The sequence below is a fragment of the Rhinoraja longicauda genome, chromosome 39 (assembly GCF_053455715.1).
Source record: "Rhinoraja longicauda isolate Sanriku21f chromosome 39, sRhiLon1.1, whole genome shotgun sequence".
Lineage (NCBI taxonomy): Eukaryota > Metazoa > Chordata > Chondrichthyes > Rajiformes > Arhynchobatidae > Rhinoraja > Rhinoraja longicauda.
This window is the reverse complement of record NC_135991.1, coordinates 8,177,754-8,197,748: the sequence shown is the minus strand read 5'-3', so window position 1 is coordinate 8,197,748 and position 19,995 is coordinate 8,177,754. Positions and strand designations below refer to the sequence as shown.

Here is a 19,995-nt window from a genome sequence, read left to right as displayed (position 1 = left end):
TCTGGCGCTGTGAAGCAGCAACTCTACCGCTGCGCCACCGTGCCTTCCTGGAGTTCCTTGAAAATGGCGTCACAGGTAGAGAGTGTGGTCAAAAAGGCTTTTGGCACATTGGGCCTTCACCTGTCAGAGCGTTGAGTGTAGAAGTTGCGAGGTCATGTTTCAGTTGTATGACATAGAAACAGAGAAATAGGTGCAGGAGGAGGCCATTTAGCCCTTCGAGCCAGCACCGCCATTCAATGTGATCATGGCTGATCATCCACAATCAGTACCCCGTTCCTGCTTTCTCCCCATAAACCTTGATTCCGTTAGCCCTAAGAGCTCAATCTAACTCTCCCTTGAAAACATTCAGAGAATCGGCCTCCACTGCCTTCTGAGGCAGTGAATTCCACAGATTTATAGCTCTCTGGTCTCCAAATTTGAGGAAGGATATTCTTGCTATTGAGGGCTATTTACAACTCTCTGACTGAAAAAGTTTTTCCTCATCTCCGTTCTAAATGGCCGACCCCTTATTCGTAAACTGTGTGGCCCCTGGTTCTGGACTTCCCCAACATTGGGAACATGTTTCCTGCCTCTAACGTGCCCAACCCCTTAATAATCTTATATGTTTCGATAAGATCCCCTCTCATCCTTCTAAATTCCAGTGTATGCAAGCCGAGCCGCTCCAGTCTTTCAACATACGACAGTCCCGCCATTCCGGGAATTAACCTAGTAAACCTACGCTGCACGCCCTCAATAGCAAGAATATCCTTCCTCAAATTTGGAAATCAAAACTGCACACAGTACTCCAGGTGCGGTCTCACAAGGGCCCTGTACAACTGCAGAAGGACCTCTTTGCTCCTATACTCAACTCCTCTTGTCATGAAGGCCAACATGCCATTGGCTTTCTTCACTGCCTGCTGTACCTGCATGCTTCCTTTCAGTGACTGATGCACTAGGACACCCAGATCTTGTTGTACGTCCCCTGTTCCTAACTTGACACCATTCAGATAATACTCTGCCTTCCTATTCTTACCACCAAAGTGGATAACCTCACACTTATCGCTGAGTTGCTCCAGCATTTTCTGACCATCTTCGAGAAAAAGCCGTGTTGGCCTGAACTGAACCTTTAGAGTCATGGAGTCACACAGCGTGGAAACAGGCCCAACTTGCCCACACCGGCCAACATGTCCCAGCTACACTAGTCCCACCTACCTGCGTTTGGCCCATATCCCTCCAAACCTGTCTGTTTTCTGGCGTCCATTTTGGGTTTCTCTTGAGTTGACCATTTATCATCCTTTGCGCTGCAAGGAAGTCAGAGAGTGACACAGCATGGAAACAGGCCCAACTTGCCAACACCGGCCAACATGTCCCAGCTACACTAGTCCCACCTACCTGCGTTTGGCCCATATCCCTCCAAACCTGTCAGTTTTTTTGGCGTCCATTTTGAGTTTCTCTTGAGTTGACCATTTATCATTCTTTGCGCTGCAAGGAAGTCAGAGAGTGACACAGCGTGGAAACAGGCCCAACTTGCCCACACCGGCCAACATGTCCCAGCCACACTAGTCCCACCTGCCTGCGTTTGGCCCCTATCCCTCCAAACTTGTCATCTTTTTGGCGTCCATTTTGAGTGGCCCACCTTGCCTATCCATGTACCCGTCCAAATGGAATTCTTTGCCTCAGAAGGCAGTGGTGGCCAAATCTCTGGATGCTTTCAAGAGAGCGCTAGATAGAGCTCTTAAAGATAGCGGAGTCAGGGGGTACGGGGAGAAGGCAGGAACGGGGTACTGATTGTGGATGATCAGCCGTGATCACGGTGAATGGCGGTGCAGGCTGGCTCGAAGGGCCGAATGGCCTCCTCCTGCACCTATTGTCTGTTGTTTCTCAAACGTGTCTCGACCCGAGACGACACCCATTCCTTCTCTCCCGAGATGCTGCCTGACCCGCTGAGTTACTCCAGCGTCTGCAGTTTTTTTTTTCCGACGCCTTGTCTCGCTCTGTTCCCTAGGCTTCACCGGCCGTCTGGGCGGAAACCGCGGCGTGCAGTACACGCGCCTGGCCGTGCAGAGGAGCGGGGCGTTCCAGTGGGGTAGCGGAACGCACAACAGGTACGCCAATGGCCTTCTCATCCTCGGCTCGGTTCTGATCATTTTACCAACGAACGAACCAAGGTCCCACATTGGAGATCAGTGGGCAAAATTAGAGCGCATGGTATTGGGGGTAGGGTACTGACATGGATAGAAAATTGGTTGACAGACAGTAAACAAAGAGTGGGGATAAATGGGTCCCTTTCAGAATGGCAGGCAGTGACTAGTGGGGTACTGCAAGGCTCGGTGCTGGGACCGCAGCTATTTACAATATACACCAAAGACTTGGAGTGGATGTGGAGAGGATGTTTCCACTAGTGGGAGAGTCTGGGACCAGAGGGCACAGCCTCAGAATTAAAGGACGTTCCTTTATCATATCATATCATATCATATATATACAGCCGGAAACAGGCCTTTTCGGCCCTCCAAGTCCGTGCCGCCCAGCGATCCCCGTACATTAACACTATCCTACACCCACTAGGGACAATTTTTACATTTACCCAGCCAATTAACCTACATACCTGTACATCTTTGGAGTGTGGGAGGAAACCGAAGATCTTGGAGAAAACCCACGCAGGTCACGGGGAGAACGTACAAACTCCTTACAGTGCAGCACCCGTAGTCAGGATCGAACCTGAGTCTCCGGCGCTGCATTCGCTGTAAAGCAGCAACTCTACCGCTGCGCTACCGTGCCGTACCTTTAGGAAGGAGATGAGGAGGAATTTCTTTAGCCAGAGGGCGGTGAATCTGTGTGATTCTTTGCCACAGACGGCCGTGGAGGCCACAAGTCAGTGGATGTTTTTAAGGCAGAGATAGACAGATTGTTGATCAGTGCGGGTGTCAGGGGTGATGGGGAGAAGGCAGGAGAATGGGGAATGGAACGGAAAGCAAAGAGTGGGGATAAATGGGTCCCTTTCAGAATGGCAGGCAGTGACTAGTGGGGTACCGCAAGGCTCGGTGCTGGGACCGCAGCTATTTACAATATTATACATCAATGACTTGGATGAAGGGATTAAAGGTACCATTAGCAAATTTGCAGATGACACAAAGCTGGGTGGTAGTGTGAACTGTGAGGAAGATGCTATGAGGTTGCAGGGTGACTTGGACAGGTAGTGTGAGTGGAAGGATGCATGGCAGATACAGGAAAAGTGTGAGGTTATCCACTTTGGTGGTAAGAATAGGAAGGCAGAGTATTATCTGAATGGTGTCAGGTTAGGAAAAGGGGACGTACAACGAGATCTGGGTGTCCTAGTGCATCAGTCACTGAAAGGAAGCATGCAGGTACAGCAGGCAGTGAAGAAAGCCAATGGAATTTGCGGTGCTGGCTCGAAGGGCCGAATGGCCTCCTCCTGCACCTATTGTCTATTGAATGTTGGCCTTCATAACAAGAGGAGTTGAGAATAGGAGCAAAGAGGTCCTTCTGCAGTTGTACAGGGCCCTAGTGAGACCGCACCTGGAGTACTGTGTGCAGTTTTGGTTTCCAAATTTGAGGAAGGATATTCTTGCTATTGAGGGCGTGCAGCGTAGGTTTACTAGGTTAATTCCTGGAATGGCCTAATTCTGCTCCAATCACGTATGTGTACAGTTTTGGTCTCCTAATCTGAGGAAAGACATTCTTGTCTATTGTCTAAACCAGCATCTACCTGCAGTTATTTTCCCACACGACTTACAAAAGCAACTTGCACTATACAAACAAACCCACCGCCTGTCCCTCTGAGTTACTCCGGCGTTTTAGATTTAGAGATACAGTGCGTTAGCCTGTCTCGCTGAGTTACTCCAGCGTTTTTGCATCTGCCTTTGTCGTTGTAAGCGGTTGAGGGGACGTGTTTTTGGTGGTGGTAACGCTGTTGTCTGTGTTGTTCCGCAGGGCGTCGAGCAGCACCAACGTGGACAGCCTGCTACGGTTACGCGGGCGCCTGCTCCTGGACCACGAGGCGCTGTCGTGCCTGCTGGTGCTGCTGTTTGTCGACGAGCCCAAGCTGAACACCAGCCGCCTGCACCGGGTCCTGCGCAACCTCTGCTACCACACGCAGACGCGCAACTGGGTGATCAAGAGCCTGCTGTCCATCCTGCAGCGCAGCAGCGAGGGCGAGCTGTGCATCGAGACCCCCAAACACCCGGACGACAAGGGCAAGCGGACCGCCAAGGCCCACGAGCACCGGCCCCTCGACCTGCTGCACAAGATGGAGGCCAAGACCACCAGCCAGCTCTCCTGGCTCTCCGTCTCCATGGACGCCGCCCTGGGCTGCCGCACCAACATCTTCCAGATCCAGCGGTCGGGCGGGCGCAAGCATTCGGAGAAGCACGTGGGCTGCGGCTCGACCGTGCACATCCACCCACAGGCCGCCCCCGTGGTGTGTCGACATGTCCTGGACACCCTGATACAGCTGGCCAAGGTGAGCCTCAACTCCTCGTGTCCCAGTCTGAAACGTCTCGGTACTGCGGTCGAAATGTCCCCAGTTGCTGCCTTACATAGAAACGTAGAAACATAGAAAATAGGTGCAGGAGTAGGCCATTCGGCCCTTCGAGCCTGTACGCACCGCCATTCAATATGATCATGGCTGATCATCCAACTCAGTATCCCGTACATGCCTTCTCTCCATACCCCCTGATCCCTTTAGCCACAAGGGCCACATCTAACTCCCTCTTAAATATAGCCAACGAACTGGCCTCAACTACCCTCTGTGGCAGAGAATTCCACAGATTCACCACTCTCTGTGTGAAAAAAAAAACTTTCTCATCTCGGTCCTAAAAGACTTCCCCCTTATCCTTAAACTGTGACCCTTGGTTCTGGACTTCCCCAACATCGGGAACAATCTTCCTGCATCTAGCCTGTCCAACCCCTTAAGGATTTTGTACGTTTCTATAAGACCCCCCCCTCAATCTTCTAAATTCCAGCGAGTACAAGCCGAGTTTTTCTTACAACTGACGATGAGCGTTTGTCAGCACTGGGCCTGCACTCGTTGGGAGTTTAGAAGATCGCGTGCGGGGGGGAGGGCCTCATTGAAACGTACCGAACAGTGAGCGTCCTGGATAGAGTGGATGTGGAGAGGATGTTTCCACTAGTGGGAGAGTCTGGGACCAGAGGGCACAGCCTCAGAATTAAAGGGCGTTCCTTTAGGAAGGAGACGAGGAGGAATTCCTTTAGCCAGAGGGCGGTGAATCTGTGGGATTCTTTACCACAGACGGCCGTGGACGCCACAAGTCAGTGGGTGTTTTTAAGGCAGAGATAGACAGATTGTTGATCAGTGCGGGTGTCAGGGGTTATGGGGAGAAGGCAGGCGAATGGGGAATGGAACGGAAAGCAAAGAGTGGGGATAAATGGGTCCCTTTCAGAATGGCAGGCAGTGACTAGTGGGGTACCGCAAGGCTCGGTGCTGGGACCGCAGCTATTTACAATATGCATTAATGACTTATGAAGGGATTAAAAGTACCATTAGCAAATTTGCAGATGATACAAAGCTGGGTGGCAGTGTGAACTGTGAGGAGGATGCTATGAGGTTGCAGGGTGACTTGGACAGGTTGTGTGAGTGAGCGGATGCATGGCAGATGCAGTTTAACGTGGATAAGTGTGAGGCTATCCACTTTGGTGGTCAGAATAAGAAGGCAGAGTATTATCTGAATGGTGTCAAGTTAGGAACAGGGGACGTACAACGAGATCTGGGTGTCCTAGTGCATCAGTCACTGAAAGGAAGCATGCAGGTACAGCAGGCAGTGAAGTAAGCCAATGGCATGTTGGCCTTCATAACAAGAGGAGTTGAGTATAGGAGCAAAGAGGTCCTTCTGCAGTTGTACAGGGCCCTAGTGAGACCGCACCTGGAGTACTGTGTGCAGTTTTGGTCTCCTAATCTGAGGAAAGACATTCTTGCCATAGAGGGAGTACAGAGAAGGTTCACTAGATTGATCCCTGGGATGGCAGGACTTTCATATGAAGAAAAACTGGATAGACTCGGCTGGTACTCGCTGGAATTTAGAAGACTGAGGGGGGATCTTATAGAAACTTATAAAATTCTTAAGGGGTTGGAGAGGCTAGATGTGGGAAGATTGTTCCCGATGTTGGGGAAGTCCAGAACAAGGGGTCACAGCTTACGGATAAGGGGGATTGAGATGTGAGAGTGGTGAAGGCAGGAACGGGATACTGAGTTGGATGATCAGCCATGATCATATTGAATGGCGGTGCGTACAGGCTCGAAGGGCCGAATGGCCTACTCCTGCACCTATTGTTTATGTTTCTATGTAAGAGAAGGAAGGAGAGAAAGGGGGGAAGATGGAGAGAGAGGGGGAAGAGGGAGGAGAGGGGGGAAAAGGGAGGAGAGGACGGGGAAGAGGAGCGAGGGGGAAGAGAGGGGGAAGATGGAGAGGGGAGAAAAGAGTGTATGGAGGGAGACGAGGGGGTGGAAGAAGAGATGGAATGGAGGAGAGAGGGCAGGAAGATGGAGGGAAGAGAGTCAGGGGAGATGGAGAAGAGAGAGGGGAGTGAGACGAGGGGGGGAGAAGAAAAGTGAGAGGAGGGACAGAATGGAGGAAAGAGGAGTGAGATATAAGGGGAGAATGGAGTTGATCTATCCAAGTCTAATCTATCCAAGTCACTCTGCAGCCTCCTAGCATCCTCCTAGCAGCTAACACTGCGAGCCATGATCATATTGAATGGCGGTGCGTACAGGCTCGAAGGGCCTACTCCTGCACCTGTTTTCTATGTTTCTACGTTTCTATGCATTCAGAGAATTGGCCTCCACTGCCTTCTGAGGCAGAGAATTCCACAGATTCACCACTCACTGGAATTTAGAAGGATGAGAGGGGATCTTATCGAAACGTATAAGATTATTAAGGGGTTGGACACGTTAGAGGCATGAAACATGTTCCCAATGTTGGGAGAGTCCAGAACCAGGGGCCACACAGTTTAAGAATAAGGGGTCGGCCATTTAGAACTGAGATGAGGAAAAACTTTTTCAGTCAGAGAGTTGTGAATCTGTGGAATTCTCTGCCTCAGAAGGCAGTGGAGGCCAATTCTCTGAATGCATTCAAGAGAGAGTTAGATAGAGCTCTTAAGGATAGCGGAGTCAGGGGGTATGGGGAGAACATGTTTCCTGCCTCTAACGTGTCCAACCCCTTAAAAATCTTATATGTTTCGATAAGATCTCCTCTCATTCTTCTGGGGAAGGGGTTGTGTTTCCGCGCTGTGTCTCTAAACTAAACTAGTGTACAGAGCGTTTATTCACAGAGTGCTGGAGTAACTCAGCAGGTCAGGCAGCATCTCAGGAGAGAAGGAATGGGTGACTTTTTGGGTTGAGACCCTTCTTCAGACTGTACGAGGCGATCGCTGGTCGGCGCGGACTCGGTGGGGAAGGGGTTGTGTTTCCGCGCTGTGTCTCTAAACTAAACTAAACTAAACAAAAGCTCTATAGTAAAAAAACAGAGTTTGGGGCCTGTTTCAAGATGGCCGACTTTCGCCTCCTGTTTCCACACTGTGTCTCTAAACTAAACTAGCGTGTGAACGGGCGATCGCTGGTCGGCGCGGACTCGGTGGGGAAGGGATTGTGTTTCCGCGCTGTGTCTCTAAACTAAACTAAACTAAATAAAAGCTCTATAGTAAAAAAAACAGAGTTTGGGGCCTGTTTCAAGATGGCCGACTTTTGCCTCCTGTTTCCGCGCTGAGTCTCTAAACTAAACTAAATAAAAGCTCTATAGTAAAAAAAACAGAGTTTGGGGCCTGTTTCAAGATGGCCGACTTTTGCCTCCTGTTTCCGCGCTGAGTCTCTAAACTAAACTAAATAAAAGCTCTATAGTAAAAAAAACAGAGTTTGGGGCCTGTTTCAAGATGGCCGACTTTTGCCTCCTGTTTCCGCGCTGTATCTCTAAACTAAACTAGGCCTGAGGGAAACTAAACTAGGCCTGAGGGAAACTAAACTAGGCCTGAGGGAGCCAAACCCTGGCGTGACACATCTCCGTCTTGTTCCTTTGCAGGTCTTCCCCAGCCACTTCACGCAGCAGAAGGCCAAGGAGTTGGCGGGCGAGACGGACAAGGAGAAGCTGAACAAGCAGCCGGCGCCCAGCCCCTGCCTCGGGCAGCCGGTGGCGGGAGGCGGCGGGGGCACGGCCAGTGCGGGCATCTCCACCGACTTCTGGGACCTGCTGGTCAAGCTGGACAACATGAACGTCAGCCGCAAGGGCAAGACGTCGGTGAAGGGGCCGCTGAGCTCGGGCAGCGAGGGCGAGACCAGCCAATGTAGCCTGGAGTCCTCGCCGCTCGGACAGCTGATGAACATGCTCTCCCACCCCGTCATCCGCCGGAGCTCCCTGCTCACCGAGAAACTACTGCGCCTCCTCTCTCTCATCTCCATCGCGCTGCCCGACAAGGCGACTGAGGTGGCCATCAGCCATGGGGCGGCTGCAGAGGTTACCCTGGTTGGCTCCGTCACCCGTGAGTCCCTTGCTGTGTCTCCTCCTCCTCCCCTCTCTTCCCTTCCCCTCCCCTTTCTTCCCTTCCCCTCTCCTCTCTTCCCCTCCCCTCTCCTCTCCTCCTCTCCCCCTCCCCTCACTTCCCTCCTCCCCTCTCTCCCCCTCCCCTCTCTTCCCCCTCCCCTCTCTTCCCCTCCCCTCCCCTCTCTTACCCTCCCCTCTCTTCCCATCCCCTCTCTTCCCCGCCCCACTCTCCCCCTTCCCCTCTCCTCCTCTCTCTTCTCCTCCCCTCTCTTCCCCTCCCCTCTCTTCCCCTCCCCTCCCCTCTCTTCCCCTCCCCTCCCCTCTCTTCCCCTCCCCTCTCTTCCCCTCCCCTCCCCTCTCTTCCCCTCCCCTCTCTTCCCCTCCCCTCCCCTCTCTTCCCCTCCCCTCTCTTCCCCTCCCCTCTCTTCCCCTCCCCTCCCCTCTCTTCCCCTCCCCTCCCCTCTCTTCCCCTCCCCTCTCTTCCCCTCCCCTCTCGTCCCCTCCCCTCTCTTCCCCTCCCCTCTCTTCCCCTCCCCTCCCCTCTCTTCCCCTCCCCTCTCTTCCCCTCCCCTCTCTTCCCCTCTCTTCCCCTCCCCTCTCTTCCCCTCCCCTCTCCTCTCTTCCCCTCCCCTCTTCCCTTCCCCTCTCCTGTCTCACTCTCCCCCTCCCCTCTCTTCCCCTCCCCTCTCCTCTCTTCCCCTCCCCTCTTCCCTTCCCCTCTCCTGTCTCACTCTCCCCCTCCCCTCTCTTCCCCGTCCCTCTCATCTCATCCCCTCCCCTCTCTCTCCCTCCCCTCATGATATCCATGCCTGTTTTTGTAACCTTTAAACGCTGTCCCGTACACGTTTGTAGGTTAATTGGCTTGGTAAAACTGAGTTATCCCAAGTGTGTGTGCGTAGGCAATAGACAATAGACAATAGACAATAGGTGCAGGAGCAGGCCATTCAGCCCTTAATGTTAATATGCAGGGATTGCTGGTCGGCACGGACTCGGTGGCCAATTCTCTGGATGCTTTCAATAGACAACAGGTGCAGGAGGAGGCCATTCGGCCCTTCGAGCCAGCACCACCATTCAATGTGATCATGGCTGATCATTCTCAATCAGTACCCCGTTCCTGCCTTCTCCCCATACCCCCTGACTCCGCTATCCTTAAGAGCTCTATCCAGCTCTCTCTTGAATGCATTCAGAGACTTGGCCTCCACTGCCTTCTGAGGCAGAGAATTCCACAGATTCACAACTCTCTGACTGAAAAAGTTTTTCCTCATCTCCGTTCTAAATGGCCGACCCCTTAATCTTAAACTCTGGCCCCTGGTTCTGGACTCCCCCAACATTGGGAACATGTTTCCTGCCTCTAACGTGTCCAACCCCTTAATAATCTTACACGTTTCGATAAGATCCCCTCTCATCCTTCTAAATTCCAGCGTATACAAGCCTAGCCGCTCCAGTCTTTCAACATACGACAGTCCCGCCATTCCGGGAATTAACCTAGTAAACCTACGCTGCACGCCCTCAATAGCAAGAATATCCTTCCTCAAATTTGGAGACCAAAACTGCACACAGTACTCCAGGTGCGGTCTCACTAGGGCCCTGTACCACTGCAGAAGGACCTCTTTGCTCCTATACTCAACTCCTCTTGTTATGAAGACCAACATTCCATTGGCTTTCTAGAGAGAGCTGGATAGAGCTCTTAAGGATAGCGGAGTCAGGGGGTACGGGGAAAAGGCAGGAACGGGGTACTGATTGAGAATGATCAGCCGTGATCACGGTGAATGGCGGTACGTGCTGGCTTGAAGGGCCGAATGGCCTCCTCCTGCACCTATTGTGTATTATCCCTGTAAATCCCCCGCGCGCTCTAAACTACAGCCTGAAGACCACCTCCCCTTGGCAGGGTGGGCGAATGCCGGACTCCGAACTCTTAACATTCCCGCTTTTAATTCCCACGCAGCGATTCCCAAACCCGCCAAGTCGCCAGCGAAGGCCACGTCGGAGGTGGCGGTCAGCGCCAACGAAGGCAAGGTCCAGAACTCCGGCCTGACAGAGAAGCAGCTGCAGCTCTCTGTGGAGGTAAGATGGCCGCCGCGGCTCGCTGGCCAAGCCCAACCCCCCCCGGCCGCCGAGCCTCTCGTCTCCGCTGCTTGGAGAGGGCGTTTCCACCCGCGCGCAAATCCAGGCGCGCACGAGGAGTCTCTCTCGCCAGAGGGCGGTGAATCTGTGGGATTCTTTGCCACAGACGCCTGTGGAGGCCAAAAGTCAGTGGGTATATTTGTCAGAGGCAGATACACCGATCAGCCAGAACATTACGACCACTGACAGGCGAAGTGAATAACATTGGTTATCTTGTTACAATGGCACCAGTCAAGGGGCGGGATATATTAGGCAGCAAGTGAACCCAGTTCTTTACCTTTCCCCCCAACTCCATCCAAGGACCCAAACAGTCTTTCCAGGTGAGACAAAGGTTCACCTGCACCTCCTCCAACCTCATCTATTGCATCCGCTGCTCTAGATGTCAACTTATTTACATCGGCGAAACCAAGCGCAGGCTCGGCGATCGCTTCGCTCAACACCTGCGCTCGGTCCGCATTGACCAAACTGATTTCCCGGTGGCTGAGCACTTCAACTCCCCCTCCCATTCCCAGTCTCACCTTTCTGTCATGGGCCTCCTCCAGTGCCATAGTGAGGCCCACCGGAAATTGGAGGAACAGCAACTCATATTTCGCCTGGGCAGCTTGCAGCCCAGTGGTATGAACATCGACTTCTCCAACTTTAGATAGTTCCTCTGTCCCTCTCTTCCCCTCCTCCTTCCCAGATCTCCCTCTATCTTCCTGTCTCCACCTATATCCTTCATTTGTCCCGGCCCCCTGACATCAGTCTGAAGAAGGGTCTCGACCCGAAACGTCGCCCATTTCTTCTCTCCCGAGATGCTGCCTGACCTGCTGAGTTACTCCAACATTTTGTGAATAAATACCTTCGATTTGTACCAGCATCTGCAGTTATCTTCTTATATTACGACCACTGACAGGCGAAGTGAATAACATTGGTCATCTTGTTACAATGGCACCTGTCAAGGGGCGGGATATATTAGGCAGCAAGTGAACAGTCAGTTCTTGAGGTTGACGTGTTGGATGCAGGAGAAATGGGCGGGTTTGTAGGTTAATTGGCTGGGTGTAGGTGTGACTTTTCCCCAGTGTGTGTAGGATGTTGGCATTCATAGCGAGGGGATTTGAGTATAGGAGCAGGGAGGTTCTGCTGCAGTTGTACAGGGCCTTGGTGAGACCACACCTGGAGTATTGCGTACAGTTTTGGTCTCCTAATCTGAGGAAAGACATTCTTGCCATAGAGGGAGCACAGAGAAGGTTCACCAGATTGATTCCTGGGATGGCAGGACTTTCATATGAAGAAAGACTGGATAGACTCGGCTTGTACTCGCTGGAATTTAGAAGATTGAGGGGGGATCTTATAGAAACTTACAAAATTCTTAAGGGGTTGGACAGGCTGGATGCAGGAAGATTGTTCCCAATGTTGGGGAAGTCCAGAACAAGGGGTCACAGTTTAAGGATAAGGGGGGAAGTCTTTTAGGACCGAGATGAGAACGTTTTTTTTCACACAGAGAGTGGTGAATCTGTGGAATTCTCTGCCACAGAAGGTAGTTGAGGCCAGTTCATTGGCTATATTTAAGAGGGAGTTAGATGTGGCCCTTGTGGCTAAAGGGATCAGGGGGTATGGAGAGAGGGCAGGTACGAGATACTGAGTTGGATGATCAGCCATGATCGTATTGAATGGCGGTGCGTACAGGCTCGAAGGGCCGAATGGCCTACTCCTGCACCTATTTTCTATGTGACCTGCGTGGGTTTTCTCAGAGATCTTTGGTTTCCTCCCACACTCCAAAGACGTGCGGGTTTGTCGGTTAATTGGCTGGGCGTATGTGTGACTTGTCCCCAGTGTGTGTAGGATAGTGTTAGTGTGCGGGGATCGCTGGTCGCCGCCATTCGCTGGTCGGCGCGGACTGGGTGGGCCGGAAGGGCCCGTCCCCGCGCTGTTCTGCCCGTGACTCCGGCCCGTGCCAACGCCTCTGCCTCGTTCCACAGGTGCTGACATCCCACTCGTGCTCGGAGGAAGGTCTGGAAGATGCGGCCAACATCCTGCTCCAGCTCTCCAGGGGCGAGCCGGGGACCAGGGACACCGTCCTGAAGCTGCTGCTCAGCGGGGCGCGCCAGCTGGGATACACGCTGTGCCAACAGATAGGTACGGGCATGGCGCCCACCCGCCAGTGTGTGACCACCAATAGACAACAGGTGCAGGAGGTGTCGTATGTTGAAAGACTGGAGCGACTAGGCTTGTATACACTGGAATTTAGAAGGATGAGAGGGGATCTTATCGAAACGTATAAGATTATTAAGGGGTCAAGTCAAGTCAATTTTATTTGTATAGCACATTTAAAAACAACCCACGTTGACCAAAGTGTTGGCCTTCACAACAAGAGGAGTTGAGTATAGGAGCAAAGAGGTCCTTCTGCAGTTGTACAGGGCCCTAGTGAGACTGCACCTGGAGTACTGTGTGGAGTTTTGGTCTCCAAATTTGAGGAAGGATACTCTTGCTATTGAGGGCGTGCAGCGTAGGTTAATTCCCGGAATGGCGGGAATGTCATATGTTGAAAGACTGGAGCGACTAGGCTTGTATACACTGGAATTTAGAAGGATGAGAGGGGATCTTATCGAAACGTGTAAGATTATTAAGGGGTTGGACACGTTAGAGGCAGGAAACATGTTCCCGATGTTGGGGGGAGTCCAGAACCAGGGGCCACACACAGTTTCAGAATAAGGGGTTGGCCATTTAGAACGGAGATGAGGAAAAACATTTTCAGTCAGAGAGTTGTGAATCTGTGGGATTCTCTGCCTCAGAAGGCAGTGGAGGCCAATTCTCTGGATGCATTCAAGAGAGAGCTGGATAGAGCTCTTAAGGATAGCGGAGTCAGGGGGTACGGGGAGAAGGCAGGAATGGGGTACTGATTGAGAATGATCAGCCATGATCACATTCAATGGCGGTGCGTACAGGCTCGAAGGGCCGAATGGCCTCCTCCTGCACCTATTGTCTATTGCCTGATCATCCACAATCAGTACCCCGTTCCGGCCCTCTCCCCATACCCCCTGACTCCGCTATCTTTAAGAGCTCTATCTAACTCTCTTGAAAGCATTCAGAGATTTGGTTGTGGTCGAGCCAGCGTCCTTGTTTAACGCTGTTCCTCGAGTTGTTTATTGAAGTATATATATATATATATATATATATTTACCTATATACCTGTTCATCCAACCCTGTTCATCTAACAACTGCCCCCAAGTGTCCAAAATAATACAGCAAGATATATCTAGACAAAATAATACAATCTGAGGAAAGACATTCTTGCCATAGAGGGAGTACAGAGAAGGTTCACCAGATTGATTCCTGGGATGGCAGGACTTTCATATGAAGAAAGACTGGATAGACTCAGCTTGCACTCGCTGGAATTTAGAAGACTGAGGGAGGATCTTATTGAAACATAAGGTTCTTAAGGGGTTGGACAGGCTGGATGCGGGAAGATTGTTCCCGATGTCGGGGAAGTCCAGAACAAGGGGTCACTGTTTAAGGATAAGGGGGAAGTCTTTTAGGACCGAGATGAGAAAGTCTTTTTTCACGCAGAGTGGTGAGTCTGTGGAATTCTCTGCCACATAAGGTAGTTGAGGCCAGTTCATTGGCTATATTTAAGAGGGAGTTAAATGTGGCCCTTGTGGCTAAAGGGATCAGGGGGTATGGAGAGAAGGCATGTACGGGATACTGAGTTGGATGATCAACCACGATCGTATTAAATGGCGGTGCGTACAGGCTCGAAGGGCCGAATGGCCTACTCCTCCACCTATTTTCTATGTCCCCACAGGTACTTTGCTCGCCGAGCTACGTGAATACAACCTAGATCAGCAGCGGACAGCTCAGACGGAATGCCAGTCGCCTGAGGGCACGGCCGACGACCAGCCCCAGCTCACCAAGCCGAAAGGAAAAATGCAGAGCAGGTCTGTAAACCCCCCCCCCCCTCTTGCCTCCGACGTACACTCTGCTTGGAGCCCCCCCTGCCTGCGTTTGGCCCCTATCCCTCCAAACCTGTCCACTTTTTGGCGTCCATTTTGAGTTTCTCTTGAGTTGACCATTCGGAGAACACTCAATACAATACAATACAATATATCTTTATTGTCATTGTACCCAGGGGTACAACGAGATTGGGAATGCGCCTCCCATACGATGCAATAATTTAAGTAATTGAGACAACAGCAACCCAACGAAACGAAACAATTGTAACATTTTTAGACAGGGTAAAGTGCAAGTTGATCTATGCATTGTGGCCATCCGGCTCAGCAGGACCGGTTCATAGCAGCTATGGCCCTGGGGATGAAGCTGTTCCTGAGTCTGGAGGTACGGGCGTAGAAGGCCTTGTATCGTCTGCCCGATGGAAGGAGTTCGAACAGACTGTTGCAGGGGTGTGAAGAGTCTTTGTGGATGCTGGTGGCTTTTCTGAGGCATCGTGTGTTGTAGATGCTCTCCAAGTCTGGTAGCTGTGTTCCGATGGCCCTCTGAGCTCTATGGACTACCCGCTGTAGAGCTTCCTTTCTGCCTCCGTGCAGCTGAGATACCACACAGGGATGCCATGCGTTAGGATGCTCTCTATGGTGCAGCGGTAGAAGGTCGTCAGCAGCTGTTGGGGATAGACCAGACTTTTTCAGTGTTCTTAAGTTCTTTGTTGTGCCTTCTTGACCAGCACAGCAGTGTTATTGGACCATGTTAGGTTCTCCAAAATGTGAGTGCCCAGAAACTTGAAGCTGGACACTCTCTCCACACTGTCCCCGTTGATAGAGATCGGGGCATATCCCTCTGAGGGATAGGTTATTGAGGAAGAAGGACGTCCTTGCTATTGAGGCAGTGCAGCGTAGGTTCACCAGGTTAATCCCGGGATGGCGGGGACTGTCGTATGAGGAAAGACTGGGCTTGTAATTCGCTGGCGTTTACAAGGATGAGAGGGGGATCTTATAGAGGACCTACAAAATTATAAAAGGACTGGACAAGCTAGATGCAGGATAAATGTTCCCAATGTTGGGGGAGTCCAGAACCAGGGGCCACAGTTTAAGAGTAAGGGGGAGGCCATTTAGAACGGAGATGAGGAAAAACTTTTTCAGTCAGGAGAGTTGTGCATCTGTGGAATTCTCTGCCTCAGAAGGCAGTGGAGGCCAATTCTCTGAATGCATTCAAGAGAGAGTTAGATAGAGCTCTTAAGGATAGCGGAGTCAGGGGGTATGGGGAGAAGGCAGGAACGGGGTACTGATTGAGAATGATCAGCCATGATCACATTGAATGGCGGTGCTGGCTCGAAGGGCCGAAAGGCCTCCTCCTGCACCTATTGTCTATTGAAAACATCCAGTGAATTGGCCTCCGCTGCCTTCTGTGGCAGAGAATCCCACAACATTCTCAACTCTCTGGGTGGAAAAGTTTCTTCTCACCTCAGTTTGGTGTTGGCTCGAAGGGCCGAATGGCCTCCTCCTGCACCTATTGCATATTGTCTACAGCGTCCGGGCCTACAGCGTCCGGGCCTACAGGCCGTCCGGGCCTACAGCGTCCGGGGCCTACCGCGGTCCGGGGCCCTACAGCGTCCGGGCCTACACTGTCCGGCCTACACTGTCCGGGCCTACAGTGTCCGGGCCTACAGTGTCCGGGCCTACACTGTCCGGGCCTACACTGTCGGGGGCCTACAGTGTCCGGGCCTAGCACTGTCGGGGGCCTACACCGTGCGGGGCCTACACTGTCGGGGGCCTACAGCGTCTGGGCCTACAGCGTCCGGGCCTACACTGTCGGGGCCCTACTAGCGTCCGGGCCTACACTGTCGGGGCCTACATCGTCTCGGGCCTACAGCGTCCGGGCCTAGAGCGCCCCCCGGGCCTAATAAGGGTCAAGGGCGGTCCCATTTGTCCCAATTGGCGGGACAAATCAATTTAGCCCCAAAATTGTCGGTTTGGACTGAAGGGCTTGTATCTTTGAATTGATCTTTCTACTTAATCCTGGTCCCACTGCAGGTTCGACACAGCGGGGAGGACGTGGTAATCGTGGCCTCTCACAAGCGAGCGCTGGCGGCAAGAGAGCTCCAGCTGCCCTCCATGTCCATGCTCACCTCCAAGACCTCCACACAGAAGTTCTTCCTCGTATCCTGCAGGTCATTATTCAGCTGCGAGACGCCACGCGCAGAGCCAACAAGAAGGCCAAGCAAACTGGACGACTAGGTACAAACTCCCAACTAAACCGTGAGCCCGCGAGGCTGGTGTCATAGAGTCTAACAGAGTAGAAACACGCCCTCTTGCCCACACCGTCCAACACGTCCCGCCTACATGTGTAGGAAAGAACGGCAGGAAAAATGTTCCCCATGTTGGGGGAGTCCAGAACCAGGGGCCACACACAGTTTCAGAATAAGGGGTCGGCCATTTAGGACTGAGATGAGGGGAAACTTTTTCACCCAGAGGGTTGTGAATCTGTGGGATCTCTGCCACAGAAGGCAGTGGAGGCCGATTCAATGGATGTTTCCAAGAGAGAGTTAGATTTAGCTCGTAGGACTAAAGGAATCAAGGGATATGGGGAGAATCCAGGACTGAAATTGTTTTTCCTCATCTACGTTCTAAATGGGCCCGACCCCTTATTCTTAAACTGTGGCCCCTGGTTCTGGACTCCCCCAACATTGGGAACATGTTTCCTGCCTCTAACGTGTCCAACCCCTTAATAATCTTATACGTTTCGATGGTGGCTAATTCTCTGGATGGTTCCAAGAGGAGAGTTAGATTTAGCTCGTAGGACTAAAGGAATCAAGGATATGGGAGAAACCAGGAACGGGGTACTGATTGTGGATGATCAGCCATGATCACATTGAATGGCGGGTGCTGGCTCGAAGGGCCAAATGGCCTACTCCTGCATCTATTTTTTTCTGGTGTTTAACTCGAAGATAGACATAAAATGCTGGAGTAACTCAGCGGGACAGACAGCATCTCTGGTGAGAAGGAAGGCAGAGTATTATCTTGAATGGTGTCAAGTTAGGAAAAGGGGACGTACAACGAGATCTGGTGCGCATCAGTCACTGAAAGGAAGCATGCAGGTACAGCAGCAGTGAAGAAAGCCAATGGCATGTTGGCCTTCATGACAAAGAGGAGTTGAGTATAGGAGCAAAAGAGGTCCTTCTGCAGTTGTACAGGGCCCTAGTGAGACCGCACCTCGAGTACTGTGTGCAGTTTTGGTCTCCAAATTTGAGGAAGGATATTCCTTGCTATTGAGGGCGTGCAGCGTAGGTTCACTAGTTAATTCCCGAATGGCGGGACTGTCATATGTTGAAAGACTGGAGCGACTGGGCTTGTATACTCTGGAATTTAGGAGGAATGAGGGGGGATCTTATCGAAACGTATAAGATTATTAAGGGGTTAGACACGTTAGGAATGGGGTACTGATTGTGAATGATCAGCCATGATCATATTGAATGGCGGTGCTGACTCGAAGGGCCGAATGGCCTACTCCTGCACCTATTTTTTAATGTTTCTATGCTGGTTTATCTCAAAGATAGACATAAATGCTGGAGTAACTCAGCGGGACACAGGCAGCATCTCGGGCGAGAAGGAATGGGGTGACGTTTCGGGTTGAGACTGGCGGGATAATTCGGCTGCCTGACGACGCTAACTTTCCCTCCCTCCCTCCCGCCCGTCCTCTCTGCAGGCTCTTCGGCACTGGGCTCAGCGAGCAGTATCCAGGCAGCTGTGAGGCAGCTGGAGGCAGAGGCTGACGCCATAATACAAATGGTACGTGACGGCCAACGGGCAAGAAGACAACAGCCAACCAGCCATGGTTAGCATGATGCTGTGCTGCTTGCAGGGCACTTGTGGATTTTATTTTCTTTCCGTTTTTGATTTTCTTTTTTGTTCTCTGTGCGTTCATGTGTCCGTCGTAGTGCATGCCTTGCTTCTGTTTGATTTGCGTTCTGGTTCCCTCCCCCACCCCCTCCCCCCCTTTGCAATCGCTAACCCTGGCTGGCGTCTGTACCAATGGCCGCGCCGATTCCCCGCCTTGCTTGTCGTTCGTTGTCTTGCGTGCCCGTTTTACGTTTGCTCGACGCGCCGACTGAGGTGGGCGTTCCATGCGTCGCGGAGCGATGCAGCCTGGGAAAACGGGCCCAAGCTTGCCCGCATCGGCCAACAGGCCCCGTCGACACTAATCTACACCTTGGTTTGCTTTTTATTTTCAATGCGCCAAGGCGACGTCAACTAGAGTCATAGTCATAGAGTGACAACAGCCTGGAAACAGGCCCAACTTGCCCACACCGGCCAACAGGTCCCAGCTACACCAGTCCCACCTGCCCGCGTTTGGCCCCTATCCCTCCATACCTGTCATCTTTTTGGCGTCCATTTAGAGTTTCTCTTGAGTTAGCCATTTGCCATCCTTTGCTCTGCAAGGAAGTCAGAGAGTGACACAGCGTGGAAACAAGGCCCAACTTGCCCACACCCGGCCAACATGTCCCAGCTACACCAGTCCCACCTGCCCACGTTTGGCCCCTATCCCTCCAAACCTGTCATCTTTTTGCCGTCCATTTTGAGTTTCTCTTGAGTTGGCCATTTGCCATCCTTTGCGCTGCAAGGAAGTCAGAGAGTGACACAGCGTGGAAACAGGCCCAACTTGCCCACACCGGCCAACATGTCCAGCTACACCAGTCCCACCTGCCCACGTTTGGCCCCTATCCCTCCAAACCTGTCATCTTTTTGCCGTCCATTTTTGAGTTTCTCTTGAGTTGGCCATTTGCCATCCCTTTGCGCTGCAAGGAAGTCGGAGAGTGACACAGCGTGGAAACAGCCCTTCGGCCCAACTTGCCCGCACCGGCCAACATGCCCCAGCTACACCAGTCCCACCTGTTTGGCCCCTATCCCTCCAAACCTGTCATCTTTTTGGCGTCCATTTAGAGTTTCTCTTGAGTTGGCCATTTGCCATCCTTTGCGCTGCAAGGCAGTCAGAGAGTGCACAGCGTGGAAACAGGCCCAACTTGCCCACACCCGGCCAACATGTCCCACCTGCCCGCGTTGGCCCCTATCCCTCCAAACCTGTCATCTTTTTGCCGTCCATTTTGAGTTTCTCTTGAGTTGGCCATTTGCCATCCTTTGCGCTGCACGGAAGTCAGAGAGTGACACAGCATGGAAACAGGCCCTTCGGCCCAACTTGCCCGCACACGGCCAACATGTCCCGGCTACACCAGTCCCACCTGCCTACGTTTTGCCCCTATCCCTCCAAACCTGTCAATCTTTTTGGCGTCCATTTTGAGTTTCTCTTGAGTTAGCCATTTGCCATCCTTTGCGCTGCAAGGAAGTCAGAGAGTGACACAGCGTGGAAACAGGCCCAACATGCCCACAGCCGGCCAACATGTCCCAGCTACACAGTCGCACCCGCCTGCGTTTGGCCCCTAACCCTCCAAACCTGTCAT

General features: G+C 52.2%; 1 protein-coding gene across 1 annotated transcript in view; it reads left to right on the top strand.

The window, feature by feature from the left end:
* LOC144611183 (E3 ubiquitin-protein ligase HUWE1-like) overlaps positions 1-19,995 on the top strand; it is a 231,474-nt gene that overhangs the window by 191,502 nt on the left and 19,977 nt on the right. Inside the window, 11 exon segments of the mRNA XM_078430236.1 lie at positions 1,985-2,084; positions 3,931-4,459; positions 8,028-8,484; positions 10,432-10,550; positions 12,572-12,728; positions 14,395-14,527; positions 16,574-16,586; positions 16,589-16,694; positions 16,697-16,777; positions 18,246-18,374; positions 18,478-18,493. Of these exon segments, the coding sequence (XP_078286362.1) occupies positions 1,985-2,084; positions 3,931-4,459; positions 8,028-8,484; positions 10,432-10,550; positions 12,572-12,728; positions 14,395-14,527; positions 16,574-16,586; positions 16,589-16,694; positions 16,697-16,777; positions 18,246-18,374; positions 18,478-18,493 (1,840 nt within the window).